This window comes from Protomyctophum bolini, assembly GCF_963924005.1.
Source record: "Protomyctophum bolini genome assembly, chromosome: 6".
Classification (NCBI taxonomy): Eukaryota; Metazoa; Chordata; class Actinopteri; order Myctophiformes; family Myctophidae; genus Protomyctophum; species Protomyctophum bolini.
Window position 1 is genome coordinate 17,539,932 of NC_137867.1, and position 26,217 is coordinate 17,566,148.

At 45.1% G+C, this 26,217-nt stretch overlaps 1 protein-coding gene across 1 annotated transcript in view; it reads left to right on the forward strand.

Moving 5' to 3' along the window:
* The window catches only part of fbxl17 (F-box and leucine-rich repeat protein 17), a 248,992-nt gene that overhangs the window by 82,155 nt on the left and 140,620 nt on the right, over window positions 1–26,217 (forward strand). The window contains exon 8 of the mRNA XM_080766456.1: window positions 5,431–5,561. Coding sequence (XP_080622582.1) covers window positions 5,431–5,561 — 131 coding nt within the window. The remainder of the gene's footprint in view (window positions 1–5,430; window positions 5,562–26,217) is intronic.

Consider the following 26,217-nt stretch of genomic DNA (forward strand, 5'->3'; position numbering starts at 1 on the left):
CAATGGCAGCTCTGTCCGCCCTGACCAGCATCTCACCTGCTTGGCTCAGCGGGACACGTTGACGATGACAGTCCATCCCAGCCACGCTGTGCCAGCGCTCTAAACATGACATCATATCCTCTGCATGGGTTCAGCTCTGGCTTAACTTCCTGCTTGGCATCTTGATGCTTGACGTTGTGTAAATATATGCAGTAATGGCTGTAGTTACTTACAGCGCTATGCTCTGACAGAACACACACACACACACACACACACACACACACACACACACCGTGCCAAACTCTGACATGTACTAATGTAATAAAATGTCAAATCAACCTTTCCACAAATATTGAACTCTGGCCCATGCTTGGCTGAAGGAGAGCATACCTTTGAAATGGACGTTTATTTTTCTTCTAATTTAAAGTGACGTTTTGCATTTGACCTCTGACTTGAGCGCTCATTTCCTGTTTCAGAGAGGGTTCTAATTTTGGCAGGTGGGAGCCAAGTCACTCTGTGCCAACGACTATCCTCCTCCCCCCTCATTAATACAGAGAAATGGCACTAGAGTCGGATCTCAGACGGGGACAATGTTTGTTTATACAGCTCATGCATGTCATAAGTGATATAGCATATCTCTTATCCTCTTGGCTGAGGTATGATAGCATTAAATTTCATTTTCTTTGATTTAGACTTGGTTCATAAATGAACATTCGTATCCAATTTGGATCACAGTTCTGAAAAAGAGTGGTTTGAATGCAGGATCTTTTACTTTTTATTCCCTGTCATGGTTTTATAGTACTGTATATCTGTCTCATTGTGACAGAATCTGAAATTGAAATCTAGGCTAGAACATCTAGAAATTATGTTACACAAATCATGAATTCCTTAAATACAGTAGGAGTGTAGAGATTATATCTAGGATTAAGCACAAACAACCTTTTAAAAGGTTTTCATTTATTCATTTTTCATATATATTTTTAAGAAGGAAGCATATTTTTGAGCTAATGTGTTAGGTCTCATGAAACTTTTCAATCATCTCTATTAGTACTGCAATAATAATAATAGAAATTTCTCTTTGAGAGAATAAAAATCACCGTAGGCAGTTGCCGAATCTTTTTGGGGGTTGTTATGAAGTGGAACAACGGGGTGAGGAAAAGCGTGTGTGTGTGTGTGTGTGTGTGTGTGCGCGTGCGCGCGCGTGCAAATAAGAGTGTGTGTGTGCGCGTGGGACTGAGTGCTGGCCCCAGAGCAGCTGTGTTTTGCAGGTTTGGGTGTTTTTATTAACGGGTTGAATAATTATCCAGCTGTAACTGCTGCCAGCTCAGAGGAAAAGGAGACAAACTCTGCCTGGCTGCGGTCCTCAGCCAGGGAGAGACGCAACCTGCCAAATTGTGCCAACAATCTCACCAAATCCCCCTAGGATACCTCTCTCTCTCGCTCTCTCACTTTAACTTCTTTCTTTCTATCTCTGACACACACTACCTTTTCTCTGTCGATTTTCCTCTCCCGGTCTCCATTTTTCTCTCTCTGTATATCCGTTTCCCTTCTCACTCGCTGTCTCCCTCCCTGCCTTGCTGCTCTTCTCTCTTCCCTTCCTGATTTTGTTTTGTTTCTCTCCTTATCCCTCTTGTCTGCTGTGTTGTTCCTCGGATCAAGGAGATGAATGGATAGAAAATAAGCTTTACTATGAGTGGAAATGATGAATAAGCCTTGGGGTAAAGAACCTTCTACCTGTTATAAAACCGATCAATCATAATCCATCAGCATTGGGAAAACAAACAGAGGCACCAGAGCCCGTCAGTAGGTGTAACTAATTACCAAAAGAACCAGTGGTGGAAAGTAACTAAAGTACTGTACATGTACTCGAGTATTGTACAAATTTGAGCATTTTTTTTTTTTTTTTACTTCACTGGGGTATTTCCAGTTTTCAGTACTTTTACTTCTACTCCACTAGATCCTTACTGTAAATCTTTAGTTACTATAGTTACTTTGTAGATTTAGATTATTATTACAGAACATACATTAACCACTTCAACCCTACATACATTTCGGCAATTTGAAAATAGCCGATCTACAAGCTAGCTCACAACGCATCCTCAATGCTACGTATTGTGAGCTTTCAATTCTGGACTTTTTAGAGTATTTCTACATTGCAGTATTGATACTGTTAATTGATACTGTTTACTGTAGAAAAAGTGAATACTTTTTCCACCACTGAAAATAACACATTTTCTTCCACTTTTCTTCTTCAGGGATTTTATTTTCTTCTTTGGGTGTGGGTGGGGCCGTGGGGGGGTTCTTCTGGCAGATGAATGCCAAACCATGGAATATTTTGCTGTTGTGGTTTTTCACAGACAGAATAACCAAGTTACCGGCTGAGCCGTGACTCTGCTCCTGCATCACCACCTACCAATTTCTCTGCAGATGCTATGCTAATTCTTCCTCGTATCCATGACCCAGCTACAATTACAGCCAATCGCAGCACAGGGATGCTGGCCTGTTTTCTCATTAGCCAGCGACATCAATGGATTGCTTGCAATTGGCTGAAGTGGAAATTGGATTTGGGCAAAGATAAGCATGTTTTGGTAGCCTATATTTTGAGACCAAATTCACTTTTGAAGCAGGCGCTTTTTTTCTTCTAAAATCACATTTTACGGACTGATTAACCGTATAAATTTGAGTTTGAATACATGGTGTGTGTGTGTGTGTGTGTGTGTGTGTGTGTGTGTGTGTGTGTGTGTGTGTGTGTGTGTGTGTGTGTGTGTGTGTGTGTGTGTGCGCGCGCGCGCGCGTGCACGGTTGTAGTGTACTGTAGGTCATTTGTGGTTTCACACAATGTGAAGAGGGTCACTTAAATCCCGATTCTATTTTGGCAAAGCCTTTGCTTTGCAAACAATGCTGCCACACACACACACACACACACACACACACACACACACACACACACACACACACAGATCAGCTACATTGTCCATAAATATTTTAGCACTTCGATCCAGTACTGGCCACAGGGGCGTGTGTGTGTGTGTACACACAGCAGCCAGCCACACAACACTCTGTGGAGAGAAGACAGCAGCACACACAGCAGTCAGCCACACAACACTCTGTGGAGAGAAGACAGCAGCACACACAGCAGACAGCCAGACAACACTCTGTGGAGAGAAGACAGCAGCACACACAGCAGACAGCCACACAACACTCTGTGGAGAGAAGACAGCAGCACACACAGCAGCCAGCCACACAACACTCTGTGGAGAGAAGACAGCAGCACACACAGCAGGCAGCCACACAACACTCTGTGGAGAGAAGACAGCAGCACACACAGCAGACAGCCACACAACACTCTGTGGAGAGAAGACAGCAGCACACACAGCAGCCAGCCACACAACACTCTGTGGAGAGAAGACAGCAGCACACACAGCAGGCAGCCACACAACACTCTGTGGAGAGAAGACCCCTTCAGTGGAGTGTAGCTGCTACACTTCACTGAAGGTAAACAATTCATGCTACACTGTAGCATTAAGTCTTCCTGCCACTGACTGTCTGCGTGCATCTGCGCGTGGGAACAGATAAGGGTGTTTGTGTGTGTGTGTGTGTGTGTGTGTGTGTGTGTGTGTGTGTGTTTTCTGAACACACGGTGAGCCTCTCAGCCACCCCCCCTCTGTCATGTGACTAGTACAGTATGTATGATGTCATTAGAGTTGTCCCGATACTGATACTGGTAGGCCGATGCCACCCTACTCGGAACCGGCCCGATACTCTGACCCGAGTACCAAAACATTCAATTGACTAGTTATAACAAAACGTTTTATTGCTAATAAGCAAAATAAAGAACATTTTGGAATTTCAGGCTATTATTATTGTGGTAATTGGACAATACAGTATCATTACAAGTACAAGGCATAACAATTCAATTTAATTGGAGAAAAAGTGGTAAAATAAGTGGTTACTCAACCAAAATAAAAGGTACTCGTATCGGTACTCTGTATTGGCGAGTACTGAAAATGAAGTACTCGTACTCGGTCTGAATATAATGGTATCGGGACAACTGATGTCATGCCTATGGAGCAGACACAGTAGCACTCTGTGATCTTAACACCAATCTTAAGCTTGTTTTCTGTTTAGCCTGGGCCGTGACATTTACCACCGCGCCTCCCTGGCGACTGGCCTCAATATCACGCCTCTATTATCCTTCATCTCCCTGTGTGTGTGTGTGTGTGTGTGTGTGTGTGTGTGTTTGCCTTTGTAATACTTGAGCCATTCTGGATGTGTATGGAGATCCCTCTCCATGCAGCCATGCTTTTTGAGAGGCGCTAGTCCCTCCTATATACAGGTTTATATGTATGTCAGGGTAAAAATATGATAAGAGCGCCCCTCACTTCACACGGGTGTGATTTTAAATATCCACAAGCTGGAGGTATTGCAAGCTGGAACATACAGTATATACATATTTATTGGTTCATAATCACATTGTCTAGCACAGCAGATTGTCTAGCACAACAAATTAACCATCTTTTCCAGACCATGTAAGTGAGACATTTTAGGTTAAGGCTGCAATCAATGTCCTACCCGGGTTTTAAACCTGGGTCCCGGTCCCCTGTGAGAATGCCTACATTTTTACCTTTTGAGCTGTAATGGAGAGCATGTTTTGGAAGGGCAAATGATCACCATTTGCAACGCCTGTCCTCAACCAGTACTGGTCCCATAGATACAGGATGTTAATGTCTCCATTGGCTCTGCATGTGCATTACTGTAATCCCAGTTTTCAGAAGGTGGAATACCCGTTTCCTGCTCCAGTTCATTTCCCCATATATTTGTTTAACACCTACAACAGTATAGATTACTTTAGGTCCTTTATAATGATATAAAACGGGATCACAGTAATGCATGTTCCTGTTTGTTCATGTGGCCAAGCCTTCTTCAGCGATCCTAGACATGTTCCTGTTTGTTCATGTGGCCAAGTCTTCTTCAGCGATCCTAGACATGTTCGTCGCGTACGCACTGCCGTTCACTTCCTTGTTTACGGCCCGACTAAACGGTCTCTTCTCTCTAAATCTACGTCGCTCTCCATGTTTTTGATCAAAGCGCCGATGTTCTGTCCTTGCTGACCTAACCAAGCATCCCATTTGGAATGTAAACGGAGACATTAGATGTGACAGCGCGGGGTAGTAACGGAAGATTATGCCTCCTGGTTTTGTGGGTTAATGGAAAGCGGGGCTTTTCAGAGTGAAATCGCCTAATCTGCTTGGCACTATAGCGCCTTTATTTTGAAAAGCTTCGGCACATTCAAGGTGTTAATTGTCTCGTCAGCAGATTGGAACCTTCATGTATGGGCGATACATCAATATCAGACTTTTTTACTCCCTAACCGGTACGGCCCCAGCCCCATAAATCCAGTGTCGGTGGGTCTCTATAATGTGTGTGCGTGTGTGTTTTTTGCTCTGACAGCTCCGTAACCTGAGTATTCTGGATCTACGGCACATCTCGGAGCTGAACAACGAGACGGTGATGGAGGTGGTGAGGAAGTGTCATAACCTTAGTTCCCTCAACCTCTGCCTCAACTGGAGCATCAATGACAGGTAGGACTTTACACATGCACGCACACATTGACTCACATGCACGTACATTCTCATTGCGACCTCTAGAAACATTGTAAATCGCACACACGCATGCACTGTATACACACATGCAGCCATCATATGAATGATTGACATTCAATGATTGTTTATAGTTGGACAGTCCACACAAACTCTTTTCTATCACTCTTTCTCACACTTTCTTTCGCTTCCCGTCTCCGTCTTTCCTTCTCTCTTTCCCCCCTCCATCGTCTCCCCGCGTGTCGGTGTCTGTGTCTCTCAGATGCATATACGGCATAAGGGGGAGCCCTCTAGAGGACCCGTGTATGAAGGCCAGAGTAAAGCGGTGTCTTCTTTTATTTATCGACTTGTGTTTTATTCATACGTTTCTATTTAATCTATTGATTTATAGCCGTGTGGCTGTGGCTTCCCTGCCGACTGTGCTCCCACACTGGCTTAAGAGTGTTAACACAATATTGAATTTATCATGCTGCATAGCAACAAAGGATGCAGCAGCCAACTCCTCTCTCTATCTGTGTGTGTGTGTGTGTGTGTGTGTGTGTGTGTGTGTGTGTGTGTGTGTGTGTGTGTGTGTGTGTGTGTGTGTGTGTGTGTGTGTGTGTGTGTGTGTGTGTGTGTGTGTGTGTGTGTGCGTGTGCGTGCGAGCGAGCGTGTGCACGATCACTGATGTGTTATTGAGTTTACAGCAGCCATGTGGTGGGAAGGTTATGGTAATGACACCCCACCTCCCTCCAATCAAAAAAACATGGGAGTTTGGCTAAATCCTCTGTGGAGCACATGGTGTTATCAACTTCTTCTCTTCAACACACACACGCACACACACACACACACACACACACACACACACAGAGTCACACACACACGCTGACACGGACACACAGCCTCTGATTGATTGAGCGTGCATTGATTCCATAATGATATTTACCGCTATGGGTTTGGGCGTGTGGGGGATGGGGGGTGAACTGGGGTGAGGTGTATGAGTGTCTGAACGGATTTGTCTACCTCTCTCTAGTGGGGATTTAAGATACCCGTAGGTGTGTGTATGTGCACATGCAAGTTCCTGCCACGGATGTGCATGCGATTGGTGGTGGAGGTTAATGAAACCAGCATGAAGCCTAGTGTGTACAGTCTGCCCCATTCATTCCCTGTCCTGATGAATGCCCTTCTGTTGACACTGACTGATCTAATGGCCTCTAGGGACCCAGCTGTCTTGTCCTGACTAAAGGCTGCAGCATACTTCTCGCGGAAACTAATCTTCGGCGAGGTCACAACTAAGTGATGTAATTGCACAGAAAAGGAACACCATGCATTCCTTCGCAGTAGGAATGCAACCAGCTGAACTGAACATCACTGAAGATGACACCGATGTGACGTCATGTGTGATTGGTCAGGAAACACAAAGTGGAGATCCAGGGGGGCGCCGATGGCTGAGTGGTTAAGGCGCGCACCATATAATATATAAGTAAGTAGCCTTGCCGAGCCATGAGGCCCATAGGGCCTATCTCCTGTTTCTGTAGCGTGAGGCAGCTTGATGTACAAGTACACCCCCTGGACATGGCGCTAGTAAGTCGCAGGGATGAGTGTCAAACAGGGAGACATTGGGTCCCCGGACACTCTAACCACAAGGCCACTGAGCTGGTAATATAATATATATGGTAGATACAATATATTATATATGGTACGCGACTACATGCCTTAAATATTTCATCACATTCATTTTGATTTATTTTTATTATGTTTTAGAACCTCAATTACACCAAAACAACCTGAACTTTGATCATTCAGTAGATTTTCTGTGGTTTGGAGTGTGTTCAGAAGCTTTTTGAGCTGCAATGAAAACAGGCAAAATCCCTCAACAGTGACATCTAGTGGCAAATTGTTATGTCATATACCGTATGGGATTGTTGCATCACAGTCCACAGGCAAATCAGAGCACTTGTTTGAGTGAATTATTCAGAAAAACCCCAGGCCACAGAGAATCTACTGAATGTTCAAAGTTCAGGTTTTTTGGGTGAATTTTAGCAAAATTATTATTTAGTTATGTCATCTCACCTCACCTGACCGTTAACCACTTTAAGCCATCGTTCTGGGATTCTATCGGCCTGGCGGAGAGTCCATGGTTCGGTTCCCGAGCCCAGCGGACCTTTTTCTGCATCTCACTTCACTATACTATCAACACTTAAACACTTAAAGACGGCATGGTTTCCCCACCGTGAAAAGAAAACGCCTCCTTGACTCCTCAGAGTTAAATTAACACTGAGGATTTTTACAGTGACTGACTCTCTGTGCCAATGAGAGTGGCCGGTCCCACAGCCGTAAGCTGCTTTACTGTTATGAGATGTGACACAGCCCCGAGTGCAAAGACTGATTTAAAGAGAGGCAGAGGGCTAGCAGGGGGCAGTGGTAATACACAGTAAAATACAGAGTGTTAATTTAAGGCTGAGAGTGTAAAAATCGACCCGCTCGGTATGAAGAGCGAGAGATAGAGAGAGAGAGAGAGAGAGAGAGAGAGAGCCGAGGTGTCATCTGGCAAGCTGTTTGACAATGAGATTATGGTTGTGTGGTATGGACAGACTTATTCTGTTACAATACACTCTCCGAGATATGGAGAGAGAGAGAGAGAGACACACACAGAAAGGTCAAGAGAGATGGTTTGTTTGATCCAGTGAGGTCAAAGGTTGAGCGGATCAGTAGTATAGCATTAGATTAAATGTATTGTATGCTCTCTCTCATATTCTCCGAAGCCGTGTTAACAACATGTTCTCATGGCACGGTTACATACAAAGCCAATGCAAAGGTGCAAATAGATGACCTGAAATATTTGATGTACTTGACATATGAATAATGACGTTGAAATAAATCAACTTGATTGAAACATTTGTGTGAGTAATGCAAATACACCCATGCGAGTGAAGCATGGTGAAAATGTGCTTCACGTCCGGTGTGAACACACACACACTTTCACAGCTTGTTCTCGGCCAGAAGTGCATGACCCATCACATTGCACTCTACTAATACTTGAAATACGAAGCTTGGCTGAGTGTATGATCATAATAATGTTTGTTCGGGTGATGGTGTGTCAACGGTTAAAAAGGTTGGAAATGATCCATTATTTCCAGGATCAATTTAGTCCCTGACAAGGGGCCATCAAAGAGATAGAGCACAGTGTGTGGTAAAGTACTCTGGTCATTATTGTGTCCTCTCCTCTCACCATCTTCCTTAGTAAATGGTACAAAACACAGAACAGCATCAGACCACATTAAAAACCCAGCGGACAGTTCCAGGAAGTGATGATGACCCCAACACATGGACTTCCTGCTGTCCCAGTTAGCTAAACATGATTGTGACAGTGGGATGCTCACTTTTTCGGTCACTGTCATTTTCTGGGGGAGAGATAGTGGCGATGATCTAGGTGAGTTGTGTGTCAGCCATTGTCATTCATGTCATCTCCAGGGAGGATGGTAGAGGGTAACTTGGATGGTGTTCTTACAGAATACAGATGGTGACAGAAACAAATGGCAAGCGAGCGCCTCTTGCCCTCCACAGCAAAGTGGCTAACTTGAGTGTGAACGATGAGTGGCGTGGCTTTCTGTCTCTTCTTGTCATCTTGTGGAAGCTGTGGCTTCAAACTAACTTGCTGCTTTAGAAGCGACTTGGTAATTAATTTATAATGAGAGGGGGGGGGGGGGTTTCTTTGGACACGCAAAGAATTTGGGGGGCGTTGATGCAAGTGGGCGCGGTCCTGTTAAATTGCAGCGCGTGTGCTCGTTTCGTGCCTATCTGTGTGAGTCTGGTCATATGTTTGGGTAACAGTGGGTGTAATGAAGGGTTTCACCTACGTATAGCTCCATATATGGAGACAACCTCCATGTATGTCGATTTTTGCAAAGCATTCGATAGAGTGAACAGGAAAGCTATGATGCATATACTGCTCAACTATGGAATACCAGAAGAAACGGTGAAAGCAATAGCAGTGATGTATGAGAACCCTGTCTGCTTTGTGCTGAGCATTAATGGACCAACAACGGGATTCCAGACAACCACAGGCATCCTTCAGGGTGACACACTTGCTCCTTTTCTCTTTGTCATTGTCGTTGACTATGTCCTTAAGCAAGCGATGGATACCATCTCCTCCAGAGGTCTCACAATCGGCAGAATATCTTGTCGTCAAAGTCAGAAGTGGCTGACTGACCTTGACTACACGGATGACCTCGCACTGATTGCTGAAGACATATCCTCTGCTCAAGAGTTTTTAACATCACTAGAAGTGTCAGCAGCCAAAGTTGGTCTACTGCTCAATGCCAAAAGGACAGAATGCCTGCTTCTGAATGAAGACTCTGATCACCCAACTCTCTCTCTCTCTCTCTCTCACACTCACTCACTCACTCACTCACTCTCTCTCTCACACACACACACACACACACACACACACACACACACACACACATCTTCATTTAACCCATTTTGGGCGGGAACCCCTTTTGGTGTTAGCATTATGTTACGCTTTAGCTATTGAAAAATAGCAAATCTACAAGCTTGTAGCGCGCCACTCGCTATTTTTGAAAAATCGAAGAACGACTGACATAGAAACATAGCTTTTTCAGAAAACTGTCAGGATGTAGAAAACATTTTTAGAATCTGAACAAGGGAATCAATTTTCGCTCACCCTCTCTGTTCTCTCTCACTCTGCTTATCTCACTCTCTTTCCATATTCTTTCTCTCTGCATATCTCCTTGACTTATGAGCATCACAAATCACAGCCTCAAATTGGCTGTTATACATTCTTTGTCATCTCTTATTGAAATCAAACAAGATGAGCGATGTCCGCAGGCAGGCCTTCCCTGACTTTTCCCCCTGACTATTATTTCTCTCTTTCTTTTCTTGAACACTGTGGATAATACTCCATCATTCTCCCCCCAAAACCGACCCTTTGGACGTGCCTTCTTTGGATCAAAGAGTATCACGCTATCACAGCCAGCTGGCAGAACTAACCATGCCTGTAGAAGTGTCCACTGGATCACATAATGCATTTTAGTCTGATATGAGATCTTCTTCTCATATTGAAGTCTGCTTCTGGATCGATGACATTGCATGCAGCCATTGACCGCCGTGTAGGATTTGGATCATCTGAAATGCAGTCTTACATGGCCAACAGTGTTATCTCTTGCCTTTCCTTCTCTACTGTCTCTCATCTCTCTCTCTGTTGAATATTTGCAGGGTCTGTCTGTTCCTTGCTTCTCTCTCTCTTCAATCTGTACAGTATGTCCTTTTTATCGCCTCTTTCTCCCTTCCTCTCTCTCTCTCCCTTCCCCTCTCTCTCTCCCTCTCTCTCTCTCTCTCTCTCTCTCTCTCTCTCTCTGTCTCATTCTTTGACAGTGAGATGATTATTTCTGGCAGGTTGGCTGTAAAAGCGTGCTATGATAAACATGCCGGGCACGGTTATTAATTTTGAGTAATGGCAGCGTCAGACTCCAGTACCTTGATAAGTATCGGTGACAGAGGAAACCCTGTGAGGAGACACACAGTGAAGCCATGCAGCTGGAGCACCACGAATATGGCCCTGCAGCTCCGTGGCTATGGCCCTGCAGCACCACGGCTTTCACTTACAATATTATCTGTATCATTTCTGATTTTCATTATTTGATGGCAGTCTTCACGTGTATGTTCTCAACTTCTCATGTTGTGAGATGTGTTAAGATTAGATTAGATGAGACCTTTTATTGATCCCACAAGATAAATTGAGTCACCAAAGGCAGCAGAGAAGTTGAGATACAGTTACAGGGAAAAAGAGAGTTTGACAAACACCACTTTAATCTCTTCATTTTACATGATTGTATTTGTCATTTTCACATCATTTTCACAAGAGTTCTGATTGTAATAGTCAGGGCTATTCAAAATTTCCAAATAATAGGTGAATTGATCTCCTGCAGTGTGAGCTCCAGTGTGAGAGATCCAGTGTGAGAGATCCAGTGTGAGAGCTCCTCCAGTGTGAGAGCTCCTCCAGTGTGAGAGCTCCAGTGTGAGACCTCCTCCAGTGTGAGAGCTCAAGTGTGAGAGCTCCTCCAGTGTGAGCTCCAGTGAGAGCTCCAGTGTGTGAGATCCAGTGTGTGAGCTCCAGTGAGAGCTCCAGTGTGTGAGATCCAGTGTGTGAGCTCCAGTGTGAGATCTCCTCCAGTGTGAGCTCCAGGCCGCTATCGTGCCAGCAGCCGTGGAGACGGTCATCTCCAGAGGTTCTAATGGGTGAAAACATCTGCCCTCTGATTGGACCTTACTCGTCTCTGTCGCTGCTCATTTATATCTCACCAAGTTGTGGCGTTTATTCATGTATTTATATTGCTGTCTTGCCTGCTCCATGTGTCGCTCAGTGTGAACCAGCAATCATTGGAAATGAATGACTGCAGGGTGCTGGCTGCTCTGTCACTTGTTTTCGCCTCCGGTGTGAGTGCAGGGTCACTCTGGTTGCACGACGTGAGCAGTCGGCATGCAGCATGTGCAGGTATAGTGTTTTGTTTTTGTTTTGTAACTGTAGTCCTTCAGTGGTATTGTAGTATCCCACAATGAACATGAGTCTGAATTGGAGTCTGAAATTGACTTAACATTGTTCGGTTGAATGATGACTTGTGGAAACAAAACTGCTCACAGTCATAAATCTTACACAAAATAGTCTGGTGGTATTGAGATTCTCTCTGTTGACGAGTTCACCGTCTGTCATCTTTATATTATTTTCTTTATATCATATTCTCCAAAAGTTGATACAGTGCATCCTTTAAAGAATGACTGCACTGAGTCTGGCTTTGTATTCTCATCTATTCTCCACAGATTCACGGTTTGTCTGGTCATTAGCTCTGTTAGGCTGATGGTTTTGCTTTTAAGCTTTTCACTTGAGCGTATTTCATCTCATATGCACAATTTGCTCCTTGTATATGAGTCCGATTTATTTTGTTTTGCACAAATAAAACAGCAAAAACATGCACATAAATTATTCAGGTATAGCAGTTTCCCTCCCACTCGCATCACAAGTTCCTTTTTTTCCCTCATCTAGTCGTAGTGCTCATAAAAATAGGAGAAGCCACAATTCTCTCTCCTTTCATACTTGCAGACTTCTGTGCCTCTCACCAACAACAGCAGTGTCATTAGTGTCATTTAATGAAATGAAATTTCAAAGAGCCAGCATTCATTTTGGCTTGGTCAGGTCTGTACAAACAATGGGGCAATTTTATTGCCACCAAAATAGACCTACAGTATGTTCTGTCTGTCTGTCTGTCTGTCTGTCTTATTTCTCTGTCTTATCTAATCTATTTGTGTATATGCCTGTCTGCCCATCTTACGTTATCCTTGCACATGTGAGACTGTGTATGTAGATGGAGTACATGGCTGTGTGTCTCTGTGAATGCCCTTCCCTCTGGGAGCCTCTCTGGTTCGGCCCCCCAGAGATAGGCACTTAAAAGCAGCCTGCGTTTATTCACCCTCCAGCTGGATCTGTGGGTCACGTGTAAAAGCGATTTGAGTCGCTTGGAATCAGGGCGTCTGCAGAGCAAATAGGTAATGCAATCACATGGAAAAGTTAACTCACGAGTGTTCGGCTGGCACGCAACCAACACACCACTTCCTTGTGATACTTTAAGGCAGAGATTTGGGGGGTGAGGGGGCATCTTTCTGGCAATGGACATGCATGGCACCTTGATGCTTCATCCATGAACACCTGCTCATCAATTCAGGCGTTCTCATTGTTAGTCCATTTTACTGACTGTCCACAGTTGTTGGGAACAGAGTTGTTGGGAACAGAATCTCACAGTTAATGCAGGGTTTGGAAAAATAAAATACTGGATTATGAAAAAGTTAATAGCTTTTTATTGTTTTCCTATACACAATACACAAAAAAGGGTTGTTTTCATATAGTTTGGGGTTACAGGTGGTACGCAGCAGGGGCTGTGCTTATTATGGCCAAACATAGCATGGGGGTCAGAATGTTTCTGGTATAAACTGAATGATAAAGAGATGATTGGGGCCATGGCGCCCTTGTTTCACCATGGCGGGAGACCTGCCTTTTAGGCCTCTGGTTCAGGAACAAAGCCTCTGTTCTCTGTGGCCTTTGAAGGACCGTGTCAGATGTATAAAACAAGCCATATTCCAAAGTATTCTTTTATATGCGCTCGTGCTTTCATGCCTTATTTATTTTTTTATTGTCAAAAGAGCACATGTCCTAATGCCCTTGTTGCCGGACCACCATCACATAGAGTAATATTGCTTTGTTCTTGTTAGTTTAACTGCGCCACTTTATTGATATGAGCCCCTCCTTCCATCCTTCCCTTTGCTTTCTCACTTTCCGCCCGTTGCCTTCTTTCCTCGTCTTTGGCTTCCTTTCTTTCCTTTAGTTTCCTCCCACCCTTGCATCATCTCCTCTTCTACCTCCCCACTCTCTCTCTCTCCATCTCATCTCATCCCATCCCTCCATCCTCCCTATACAGTATTGCCTCATTCTTATTGCTTTTTGCTCAATTGTGTGATTCCCCCACAGGGGGGAAATGGCACAGTCAAAAGGGGAGAGCACGATGCATATATAGGCCACGGAGCAGCAAGGGTTTAGCCGGCCTAAATGAATGTATTGCTTTCCATTGAACTGCTCTGTCCCATGTGTGCAGGCCGGCACCTCTTCTGTCATTGTGTCAGCGAGTCTCTCTTCTGTTCAGCTACCTGTTTTCTGTGTGACGAGAGCAGTAATTAGCCACCACCATTGAGCAGTGTAATTGCGTGTAGCCATGTTTCTGTGTTACTGGAGGAGGCTGGGAAGTGAACAATTTTTATGTAAATGTTCACCATCAGGGGAGGGAAGGTGCACCGGATTTCAAAAATTCTATAGCCAAAGGAAATTATACGTATCACAGTAGTGTGTACTGTGTGTGTGTGTGTGTGTGTGTGTGTGTGTGTGTGATTCTCTGGGGAGGAGTGTAGCGAAAGGTTTAATGCTGCGTGGCTGATTTACTATTTCAAATTGGTTTTTTAAACAGTGCTGTCAGATGGGAGTTGAGTCAGGAGTTTAATTGGAGTTATTAGGTGGTATTGTTGTTCACCTGAGGCTCCTGGGGATAAACGCCACACACTGACTGTCAAACCTCGGTGTGTGTGTGTGTGTGTGTGTGTGTGTGTGTGTGTGTGTGTGTGTGTGTGTGTGTGTGTGTGTGCGTGTGCGCGCGTCCTATGAAATCCCTGCAGCACAACACCTTGCTTACAAGCCCCAAGCTGGCAATGGAACTCCCTACATGTTTCATTCAGTCATCTATTATTGAGGGAGCAGAGTAGAGTTTAGTTACAGCTGAAAATGGGTACAAACGTTGGTGTGTGCGTGTTGCTGATAAGTGATGTGCCATTGTGCTGCTCTCATTCACTTTATTGCTCTCTTTTGATCCCCACTAACCACATAAATGGTGTCATTTTGTGCAGAATATACTGCACGTGGGGAGTGTGTGTGTGCACGCGTATTTATCCTTGCCATTTACATGTCAGCATGCAGAGCGATCGACCTTAATGTTCATACACGTGCACACACACACACACACACCCTACCCTCCCAGGCCAGGCCAGGACATATGGCCTGTCTGTTTTGATCAGACACCCGGCGTCTGACCCTCACATTTAATGTTCGGTTGGAGCCGAACGATGCGTAAACACACTCCAGATGCCCCCTGGAACTCTCTGAAAATGTGCCTAACTCCTGGAAACTTTCAACTTTATAATTTTTATTTGGGCCCCAACCCCATTTGATACAGAGAATTCCCCCTGTTCTCAAAGTAAGCAGATGTGTATGTGGTATGTGGGTGTGCTGTGCATGCGTGGCATTTACGAGTGCGTATGCCTGCGTGGCTGTATGTGCCTTTATCCAGTTCATTTTCACCACGCAGTGTTTCTTCTATGTTGTCCTCGTTTGTGTCACTGGGTCGGTCGGTCGGCCTCGGCTGACCAACGATGTTGCCTTTACCCGCGCAGAGTGCTATCCACGTCTGAGGTTTGTTTCCATAGCTGCTGTGGGCGGACACAGCCCCACAGAGCAGGCCAACACACGTCAGCGAGCCTCGCCTCGCGGCCCCCACACTGCTTTATGATGAGTCACTGGTTCAATCGCCCCGCCCCCTAAATTTTTTTAATGTTCGAACAACGTTCATATTTCAAGTTGACGTTTGGCAAATGAACGGCGATAGACATCGGCCCAACGTTTAAACATTGACTCTGTCGGACCTGAGGAGGGGGAGGGGCTTATCGGATGCTGGGCTTTTGTGGCGTATCAAAGCTCCCTAGGTTTTCTCCTACGCTCCCCCCCCCCCCTCCCCGCTGTTGGGGGTCCTCTTCCATTAGCTACTAAGCCTTTGTCAGATTGCGGGGCTGTGAAGCGGTCCCCTATCACCGCTCCTAGCGCTATTCTCCAAGTCCCAGTCTATTCAGCTCACGCCTCCACCCTTCAGAGACTGCTAATAACTATTTGCTCAGGCTTATACATCCTGCCCCCCCTGCCGTATGTATACATACACACACACACACACACACACGAATGCACACACACACACACACACACACACACACACACACACACACACACACACACACACACACACACACACACACACACACACACACAAACTCATTTCCCCCTCCATACCGCTCATTCACTTCCTCCATGCTTTTTCCAGTCCTTCCCAGTTCCCTCTATTCCTTCCCTTCCTTCATCCCTCCTTCCATCCCTCCCTCCCTCCATCCATCCCCAGGTCCCCAGGTCTTGTATACCTTCACACAGTGATCACTATTTAAAGTTTCTCCGCTCCAGGGTCCTATCGGATCCCTTAGAAGCCCAAGACTATTAAAGGAGGTCTCCGGAGCTTAGCCAGGGCGTATGTATGTAACATACATGCTGTGTTTATGGACCGTATGTGTGTTCCACTATGGAAGAGAAATGTATGTCGATGTGTGTGTGTGTGTGTGTGTGTGTTTGGGGGGGGGGTGGCAGGGGGGGAATGGGTTTTTCAGTATGGACAAACTGTGTCGAGGTGTGTGTGTGTGTGTGTGTGTGTGCACATGGGCTTAGAGGGTATCTCCTTTTTCATCCTCTGAATCTCCAATAAGAGCATGAACTCTGGTGGGAAATCTATTGGCAGCAGATTCAGAAGATTACGGAAATTCAGCCTAGCGGGAGGCAGTAAAACAGCGGTGTGTGTAATATGTGTGTGTGTGTGTGTGTGTGTGTGTGTGTGTGTGTGTGCATATGCGTGTATGTGAGCGTTATGTAGCGGGTAAGAGTTTGCCATAACCCGTAGAGCATAAAGAATATGAATATAGAGTTTGCTGGTGTAGATCATTTGACCTTGTGGTTTTGCTTCCCTCGTTCAACCAAATGGGAAAACAATCCAACCACTGGCGGTAAAGCACACCCAGCGTGCACGTACACACACACACACACACACACACACACACACACACACACACACACACACACACACACACACACAGATGTCAAATTAATTTAACAATGAGAGTACACAAAATGTAACCAAATAACCCCGCAAGGGTCCATTTAATTTTGGTTACATCTGTACAGTCTCTGAGTTAGTACAAATGGATATCTGAGGATTTGACTGTGTATACAGTCTATTCACGCACATGCCCTTTGTGGATACATAAATATGCACAGAGCACACCTGCTCTACTTGGTCTTGGGGGGTATAGCAGTAATGAGAGGTAACACACTACCATGATGATCAGCGGCTGGGAAAGTCATCCAGTTGCTCTCGTTTTGGTTCTGGCCCGGGCCATACATCAGCTGAAGTCATATACTGTGTGTGTGTGTATGTGTATATATATATATATATATATACTACTGTATACACACACATTCTTAAAAAAGAGGCAGATAAATGGGCGGGAGCTACCCCAAGCACCCCTGAAATAGTTCAAATAATCCTTTACTGCCTACATTCCAATAAATTGCCGCCCAAGTTCTTTCGGCGTCCCCTGATAACGAGTGCCGCGATACGCGTTAACGACGGTGTGAGACTTCCCAGGGCGGAGAATGAATGTCTCTACAAAGTGAAAATGCCCCTCGACAGATTCAATGATGATTTCTCTTTGGGTACTTTGTTTTTAATCAAATAGTTTTAATGTGGTGGGGATTGGTTCTGGTCCAGATTGTCTTTAACATAGGACAGAAGCCAGTGCAGAGAGCGCCGGAGGCCTTAGCACACCGAGGACGCTGCAATGTGACAGCAGCCAGCGATGGCTACTTAACTCTTATTGGCTGTGCTATTAAGCGAGGTATGGAAAATGCAATTATGCAAATCACCCTTCGATCAGAGCATTTCATAGAGGAATAAATGCTGAGGCCGTGAGATGGAGCGTTGGGGGGGGGGGGGGGGGGGGGGGGGCTGGATCGAGATATAGAGAGACAGGGAAGACGGGGTGAAGGTAGAGTGAGAGTGCTTGAGGTACGTGTAGAGAATGTAGCCAAAGAGTCATTCCTTATACAGGGAGAGTGAGATCGGTGTCTCCCGGGCAGTTTGACACTATCAGCAATGTCTTTATGCGCTTTAGATTCTATTAACTCGTGCTTTTAATCCTTCCGTCAACCATGTACAGTATATCACTCATTTTTATCTAGAGCTCACCCGCACCCTTATCTAGCTATAGGATCAAAGATGAACGTCACGGCAGGTTATGAGTGACATGTCGGTGAACATGAGAATGTATCTCGTTAGGCTCATCTGGTGCCCTGCAGCTCGTTATGGTATTTCTACATCACTGGAGGTCTTAAGCTCTTAGCCGAGGTTCTACAGTGACTTCATGTTATAGGACGTGACTCTGGGGCCTGAGGTTATAGGATGATGCTGAACCAAGACATTACAGTATATGTAGTACAGAACGTTATTATCCAGTCCTTGTCAAAGTGGGCTGTGGGCAACTCTTTGAAAGATAAAGACCTGCCATTGTCCAAACTTTAACAGTAAACGCTATATACGGTACTTGGTTGATTGGGGTCCCCCAGGGCTCTATACTTTGCCCTCTCCATCTTTACACCTTTAGACCAAATGTCCTTGCTGGAAATAGCTGATCTACAGTACAATTGAGTTTGCAGGTCTGTTATTTTTGCTCAATGTTTTCTCTAGAATAGGGATGCTAAAGGTCATATATGTACTACATGTTGTTACCAAAATATAGCTTGCATGATGTGAATCACAGCATACTCTCCTAACCCAAGCTTAAGAGTATACACACAGCTGGCTATGCACACTGGTTTAGCCATTATATGACAGAAAACCAGCCTTAAACGATATTCATTGTCCACGACCAGAAGAAGAATGTGAATTATTTCTCAGCATGGGCTTTTTGCTTTATGACTGTGCGATTTCGAGGATCATTTAGGATGCATAAGATCATTGCTGAAGAACATAATTTGGTTTGATAGTCACGGCACAGTTGAAACTGCAGATCGTGGAATGTGCGCACCAATTTGCCTGCACTGTCTGTGCATGGCCCACGGACGTGGAATTATAATATGCGCTACGCATCACTTTTTGAGAACATCTGTCACAGAGTCTCAGTCACATCTGTGTCTGGGGAGCCTCAATCTGCTGTTATTATCTCACTCATCTCTTCTTTTTTCACACTAGACCATTCCCTGTTAATACACCGGCTGGGATAGACGTCTTCCTGGTATCATTTAGAGTGATTGAGCCTGACGGAGTGAGTCTCTCAAAAAAAAAAGAAAAACTTTATACACCTTCTTGTAAAATACTTCATCAGGCCTCAAAATCACGGATTAGCATATTCATGTGGGATTGGCTGCGTTCGGTAGAGTTTTAAATTAACAAGCCGGTAACTATACACCATTTCATGAGAGTGAGGGAGAGAGAGAGAGAGAGAGAGAGAGAGAGAGAGAGAGAGAGAGAGAGAGAGAGAGAGAGAGATGGATGTCTTTTTCACCACCTCGTGAAATATGTAATACATCTTCATTTTAACAGTCGTCGTAAATGTCAGGGCACAGATCTTCCCTTAATGAAAAGATCACCCAATATCCAAAGTTTGACAAATGTATATGTTTGAGCTGAGAATTGGGGTCCCTCCCACCACTCCTATCACTTTGGATGCTTATTAAAAACAAAATTGTGTGTTTGTGTGCGTCAGGGTCAATATACTGTACATACACACTGGCTCACTTAATGTCAATGGGTGGTGCACATACATACATACATACAGTAGAGACATACACACGAAGTCGGCACCGCTCAAATAAAGTAAATCAGATCGGTATATCAGAATCGGCCGATGTTAAAGGAGGAAAATGTTGGATCGGGATCGGACCCCAATATATATATATATATATATATATTTTTTTTTTTAATGTTTTTTTTGCGGCTTCCGCCTTTATTTTATATTTTTTATAGAGGGACAGACAGTAGGCTGACAGGAAATGGAGAGAGAGATGGGGGAGTGACATGCAGTAAAGGCCGTCGGGATCGGGAGTCAAACCCGCGGCACACTGCCAGACTGGATTACCAGCCAAGGTGTCTGGGTGGTGGCCATTACCATATCCTACAACTGTGAAGTGATTTGACTTAATAATTCCCAAGAATGAAACTATGGTTCAATTAACCCAGCCCTAAACGACAGTGTAGACTCAAGGACGATGTAGTGATTTGGGGATATCGGGCAGTGATACTAGCCCAGCCTCTCTTCAGTCCCGGGCAGTGATACTAGCCTAGCCTCTCTTCAGTCCCGGGCAGTGATACTAGCCCAGCCTCTCTTCAGTCCCGGGCAGTGATACTAGCCTAGCCTCTCTTCAGTCCCGGGCAGTGATACTAGCCCAGCCTCTCTTCAGTCCCGGGCAGTGATACTAGCCTAGCCTCTCTTGTGATTTTGCCCCATCAGCTTCGGTTTCCAGTTTGGCAAATGTATCTATTTTAACATGCACGGCCGCTGAGCACCCAGGGAGGATCCTCTGCCCAAAAAACACCACCTCCATCCAAAAGCTCTCATTACCGCACTGCGCTGTGAGTGATTTGGCTGACCCGGAGTACAGAAGAATGTGCTGCGCCGATATGATGTGAGGTGCCTCATCAGTTACGTTCACTGCATGGCAGATTATTGCATTTCATTGTGTGAGTTTTAAATGAGGACTGCAGGAGGAGAGCAAAGCTCATTATGCAAACTCATCGCTCATCACCCCTTGCTTGTGAGATGTTGCTGCATTTATACTCCCATGAATGATGTTGTGTGTGAAAAAACACACATCAAAAAGAAGGAAACTTGCATCTCCGGTTTTCACACTTGAGGAGAACATTCACAAGTCGCTCTATGTGTAAAGCTACGGTTCACACCCCCTGGGGTGGGAGCCATTCACAATGTATTCAGTGACATTCAGACATGCACGAGTGAACGTTGAAAAGATGTCTCTGCCTTAACGCTGCATAACGATGAAGGAGATGTGAGGTTTTCAGCTGACAGCGGCGTCTCGTGTTCAGTTTCAGGCATGAGTGAACGTTAAATAAGAAGACGTCTTTGCCCCGTTAACCACCCTGTATACTTTGTTGACCGGGGTCCCCCAGGTGTCTGTACTTGTCCACTCCTCTTTTTCCTTGTCCATGTCCAGAATAGGGATGCTAGGGTTAATTTAAGCTGTATGTACTAGCTGATCAACACGCTTAGAACGCATTGCACCATGAGGTCTAGTGAGCTTGTAGATCTGCTGTTTTTGAAAATGGGAAGATTTTGGGAACTTTTTCCAATGGAATGCCCAAAACAAGGATGCCATGTTGAAAACCGTTAGAGCAGCATATCTTTGAAGGAGATATGAGGTTTTCATCTGACAGCGGTCTCTCGTGCTCAGGGACTGGAGCTTGCAGAGGACATGGGCTGAATCCAAGCTATTCCCATGCAGCATGCTGAGCGTCTGGGAGATGTGGGAAGGTTAGGGAAGGGGTTGGAGGATCTGAACAGTGTTATACACTACAGGCTGTCAGCTGTCAATTTGGCACGCTGCCCCCCGTTGAAACTTCTCCGTCTGATTTCTCTTCCCACGGCCTTTATATTATGCAAACTTATCACTATGTTGCTGACATCAATTCCCCTTTTAAAGCGGCCATTACAGAACATACACTCCCAAATGTCCTCATGGACAAACACGCACACACACACACACACACACACACACACACACACACACACACACACACACGTCAATTTAAGCCTATTTTTTTATACAACGCTTACCAGTTACCACCATTGCCGTTGATTAATGGAAATTGCGCTTTTCTAGTGCATTGGATGGATGGAGCCATAATGTGATGTGGAGCTCTCCTTTTCTAGTGCATTGGATGGATGGAGCCATAATGCGATGTGGAGCTCTCCTTTTATAGTGCATTGGATGGATGGAGCCATAATGTGATGTGGAGCTCTCCTTTTCTAGTGCATTGGATGGATGGAGCCATAATGCGATGTGGAGCTCTCCTTTTCTAGTGCATTGGATGGATGGAGCCATAATGCGATGTGGAGCTCTCCTTTTATAGTGCATTGGATGGATGGAGCCATAATGCGATGTGGAGCTCTCCTTTTCTAGTGCATTGGATGGACGGAGCCATAATGCGATGTGGAGCTCTCCTTTTCTAGTGCATTGGATGGACGGAGCCATAATGCGATGTGGAGCTCTCCTTTTCTAGTGCATTGGATGGATGGAGCCATAATGCGATGTGGAGCTCTCCTTTTATAGTGCATTGGATGGATGGAGCCATAATGCGATGTGGAGCTCTCCTTTTCTAGTGCATTGGATGGACGGAGCCATAATGCGATGTGGAGCTCTCCTTTTCTAGTGCATTGGATGGATGGAGCCATAATGTGATGTGGAGCTCTCCTTTAGTGCATTGGATGGATGGAGCCATAATGCGATGTGGAGCTCTCCTTTTCTAGTGCATTGGATGGATGGAGCCATAATGTGATGTGGAGCTCTCCTTTAGTGCATTGGATGGATGGAGCCATAATGCGATGTGGAGCTCTCCTTTTATAGTGCATTGGATGGATGGAGCCATAATGCGATGTGGAGCTCTCCTTTTATAGTGCATTGGATGGATGGAGCCATAATGCGATGTGGAGCTCTCCTTTTCTAGTGCATTGGATGGATGGAGCCATAATGTGATGTGGAGCTCTCCTTTTCTAGTGCATTGGATGGATGGAGCCATAATGCGATGTGGAGCTCTCCTTTTCTAGTGCATTGGATGGATGGAGCCATAATGTGATGTGGAGCTCTCCTTTTATAGTGCATTGGATGGATGGAGCCATAATGCCATGTGGAGCTCTCCTTTTATAGTGCATTGGATGGATGGAGCCATAATGCGATGTGGAGCTCTCCTTTTATAGTGCATTGGATGGACGGAGCCATAATGCGATGTGGAGCTCTCCTTTTATAGTGCATTGGATGGATGGAGCCATAATGCGATGTGGAGCTCTCCTTTTATAGTGCATTGGATGGATGGAGCCATAATGTGATGTGGAGCTCTCCTTTTATAGTGCATTGGATGGACGGAGCCATAATGTGATGTGGAGCTCTCCTTTTCTAGTGCATTGGATGGATGGAGCCATAATGCGATGTGGAGCTCTCCTTTTCTAGTGCATTGGATGGATGGAGCCATAATGCGATGTGGAGCTCTCCTTTTATAGTGCATTGGATGGATGGAGCCATAATGCGATGTGGAGCTCTCCTTTTCTAGTGCATTGGATGGATGGAGCCATAATGCGATGTGGAGCTCTCCTTTTATAGTGCATTGGATGGACGGAGCCATAATGTGATGTGGAGCTCTCCTTTTATAGTGCATTGGATGGATGGAGCCATAATGCGATGTGGAGCTCTCCTTTTATAGTGCATTGGATGGATGGAGCCATAATGCGATGTGGAGCTCTCCTTTTCTAGTGCATTGGATGGATGGAGCCATAATGCGATGTGGAGCTCTCCTTTTATAGTGCATTGGATGGATGGAGCCATAATGCGATGTGGAGCTCTCCTTTTATAGTGCATTGGATGGATGGAGCCATAATGCGATGTGGAGCTCTCCTTTTATAGTGCATTGGATGGATGGAGCCATAATGCGATGTGGAGCTCTCCTTTTATAGTGCATTGGATGGATGGAGCCATAATGTGATGTGGAGCTCTCCTTTTATAGTGCATTGGATGGATGGAGCCATAATGCGATGTGGAGCTCTCCTTTTATAGTGCATTGGATGGATGGAGCCATAATGCGATGTGGAGCTCTCCTTTTCTAGTGCATTGGATGGATGGAGCCATAATGCGATGTGGAGCTCTCCTTTTATAGTGCATTGGATGGATGGAGCCATAATGCGATGTGGAGCTCTCCTTTTATAGTGCATTGGATGGATGGAGCCATAATGTGATGTGGAGCTCTCCTTTTATAGTGCATTGGATGGATGGAGCCATAATGCGATGTGGAGCTCTCCTTTTATAGAGCATTGGATGGATGGAGCCATAATGCGATGTGGAGCTCTCCTTTTCTAGTGCATTGGATGGATGGAGCCATAATGCGATGTGGAGCTCTCCTTTTCTAGTGCATTGGATGGATGGAGCCATAATGCGATGTGGAGCTCTCCTTTTCTAGTGCATTGGATGGATGGAGCCATAATGCGATGTGGAGCTCTCCTTTTATAGTGCATTGGATGGATGGAGCCATAATGCGATGTGGAGCTCTCCTTTTCTAGTGCATTGGATGGATGGAGCCATAATGCGATGTGGAGCTCTCCTTTTATAGTGCATTGGATGGACGGAGCCATAATGTGATGTGGAGCTCTCCTTTTATAGTGCATTGGATGGATGGAGCCATAATGCGATGTGGAGCTCTCCAGTGCCCCGGTTTGGATTCATATTGTAAACAAGGCCTGTTCAGGCTCGTTAAGCTTCCTAGGTTATGTTCACTTCCGGTAGACTGGAAATGTGGCTTTTCAAAATAAGAGCTCAAATGGGAAAGATGCTGGCGTGAATTAGATCCTAATTTTTTCAATAAATGCTAGCGGGCTAAGTGTTAATTTAAACTCAAGTCATTGGAGGAGGCTGCCCTCTCCTTCCTGTCTTTTGCCGCTTGCTATTCCTTGCCTACTTAAACCTCATAACAAGCCTGCACTCAACTCAGAAATGACAGACATTTGAATAATGAATGAGGTCTTAATTGATCAGCCCTCTGTCACAGCCATATTGTATGTCTGGTTTTAATCATAATCAATACTCTAATATATATAGAAGTAGTACCAGATAGACGCCAGAGGCTGATTTCTTCTTTGCCGTCTCGTATCAATCTCCATGACATTGTAAATCTCTGCATGTCTGTGCATGGGTGTCACTAATGGACCCAAGGTTGTATTATTTGTATATGTGTCCAGTCAGAAGTCAGGTTTCAGCGGTTCTCCAAAAGCTATCTCTAAATCCACAAAGATCTTAGATCCCTGATGTAATAGACTAAACTAGTACTATAATAATGGGTCATGCACAAAGTACTGTGGTGTATATAGGGTATTGCAAGGGGGCATGCATTCCCAACGGGCATTGCTCTAGTTTTTTTAAAGCTGATTCTTGAAAGTTTGAGCACGTTTCTCTTTTGACCATGATTTTAATAAGCTCCTTTTGGTCAAAATTGATTTTGAGTGATGCTGAAACGGTATGTAGCAGGACGTATCCATTTATCATATGCAGGTTTAAGCAAAAAAGAAAGAAACGGGGCAAAATTGGCTACTTAGTGTAACTATGATGAAACCATGAAATCCAAATGGACCTGCGGTGTATGGGCAAAATTGGTCTGAATTAGCTGCCCTCCCCCTTTTTCCCCCCAACGTAATTTCACAATTTTCTCGTACTGTATAGTGTAGAGAGAGCCAATTTTCTGGGCTTGGCGGCCGCGGCAGGGCTTAAGCCACAGGAGAAAGCACGAGTGTGAAAATGGGGGCCCATGGAGAGGTGGCTGGTTGATTACAGAGACGCCCAGAGATGGAGGGCACACATAAGGACTCACTGCGGCTCCCCATCTACATTGACCCGTCATGATGTTGTTGTGCTGGCCCTGACCTTGCTCTGCCCGTCATGATGTTGTTGTGCTGGCCCTGACCTTGCTCTGCCCCGCCGCTGCCCCAGCAGGGCCTGCCTCTTACTCTATTATTTATTTATTTATTGCCTGAAAGCATTACAGCTGCTCTCAATCACATATCCATCCATCAGAGAGAGAGAGAACAAACAAATACAGACACTACTAATGGCTTTATTGGAATGATACCAGTTATTAATTATTCTCCATCCTTTGCCGAAAAGACAGGGTGAAAAAAGCAAAGACAGGGTGAGTTAAGGGAGGAGAGCAGCTGCCATCTGTAACAAGCTGTGTGGAATAATAGTATGAGGACAGGCCTCTAACTGATCGCTGGATGCCTGTCTTCTAATGTGTGCGCGTGTACGTGTCTTTGTCGGTGTAAAATATTTTTTTGTCTTTGTGTCTTTGACTGTTGGTATGTTTGTGGCGTGCGTGCGTGCGTGCGCATGCTCTAAATCTAATTGCCTTGAGTGTGAGCTAATGTTAGTGGAAGGTTAATGTCGCCCACACGTCACCATAGTCTTCTCTGT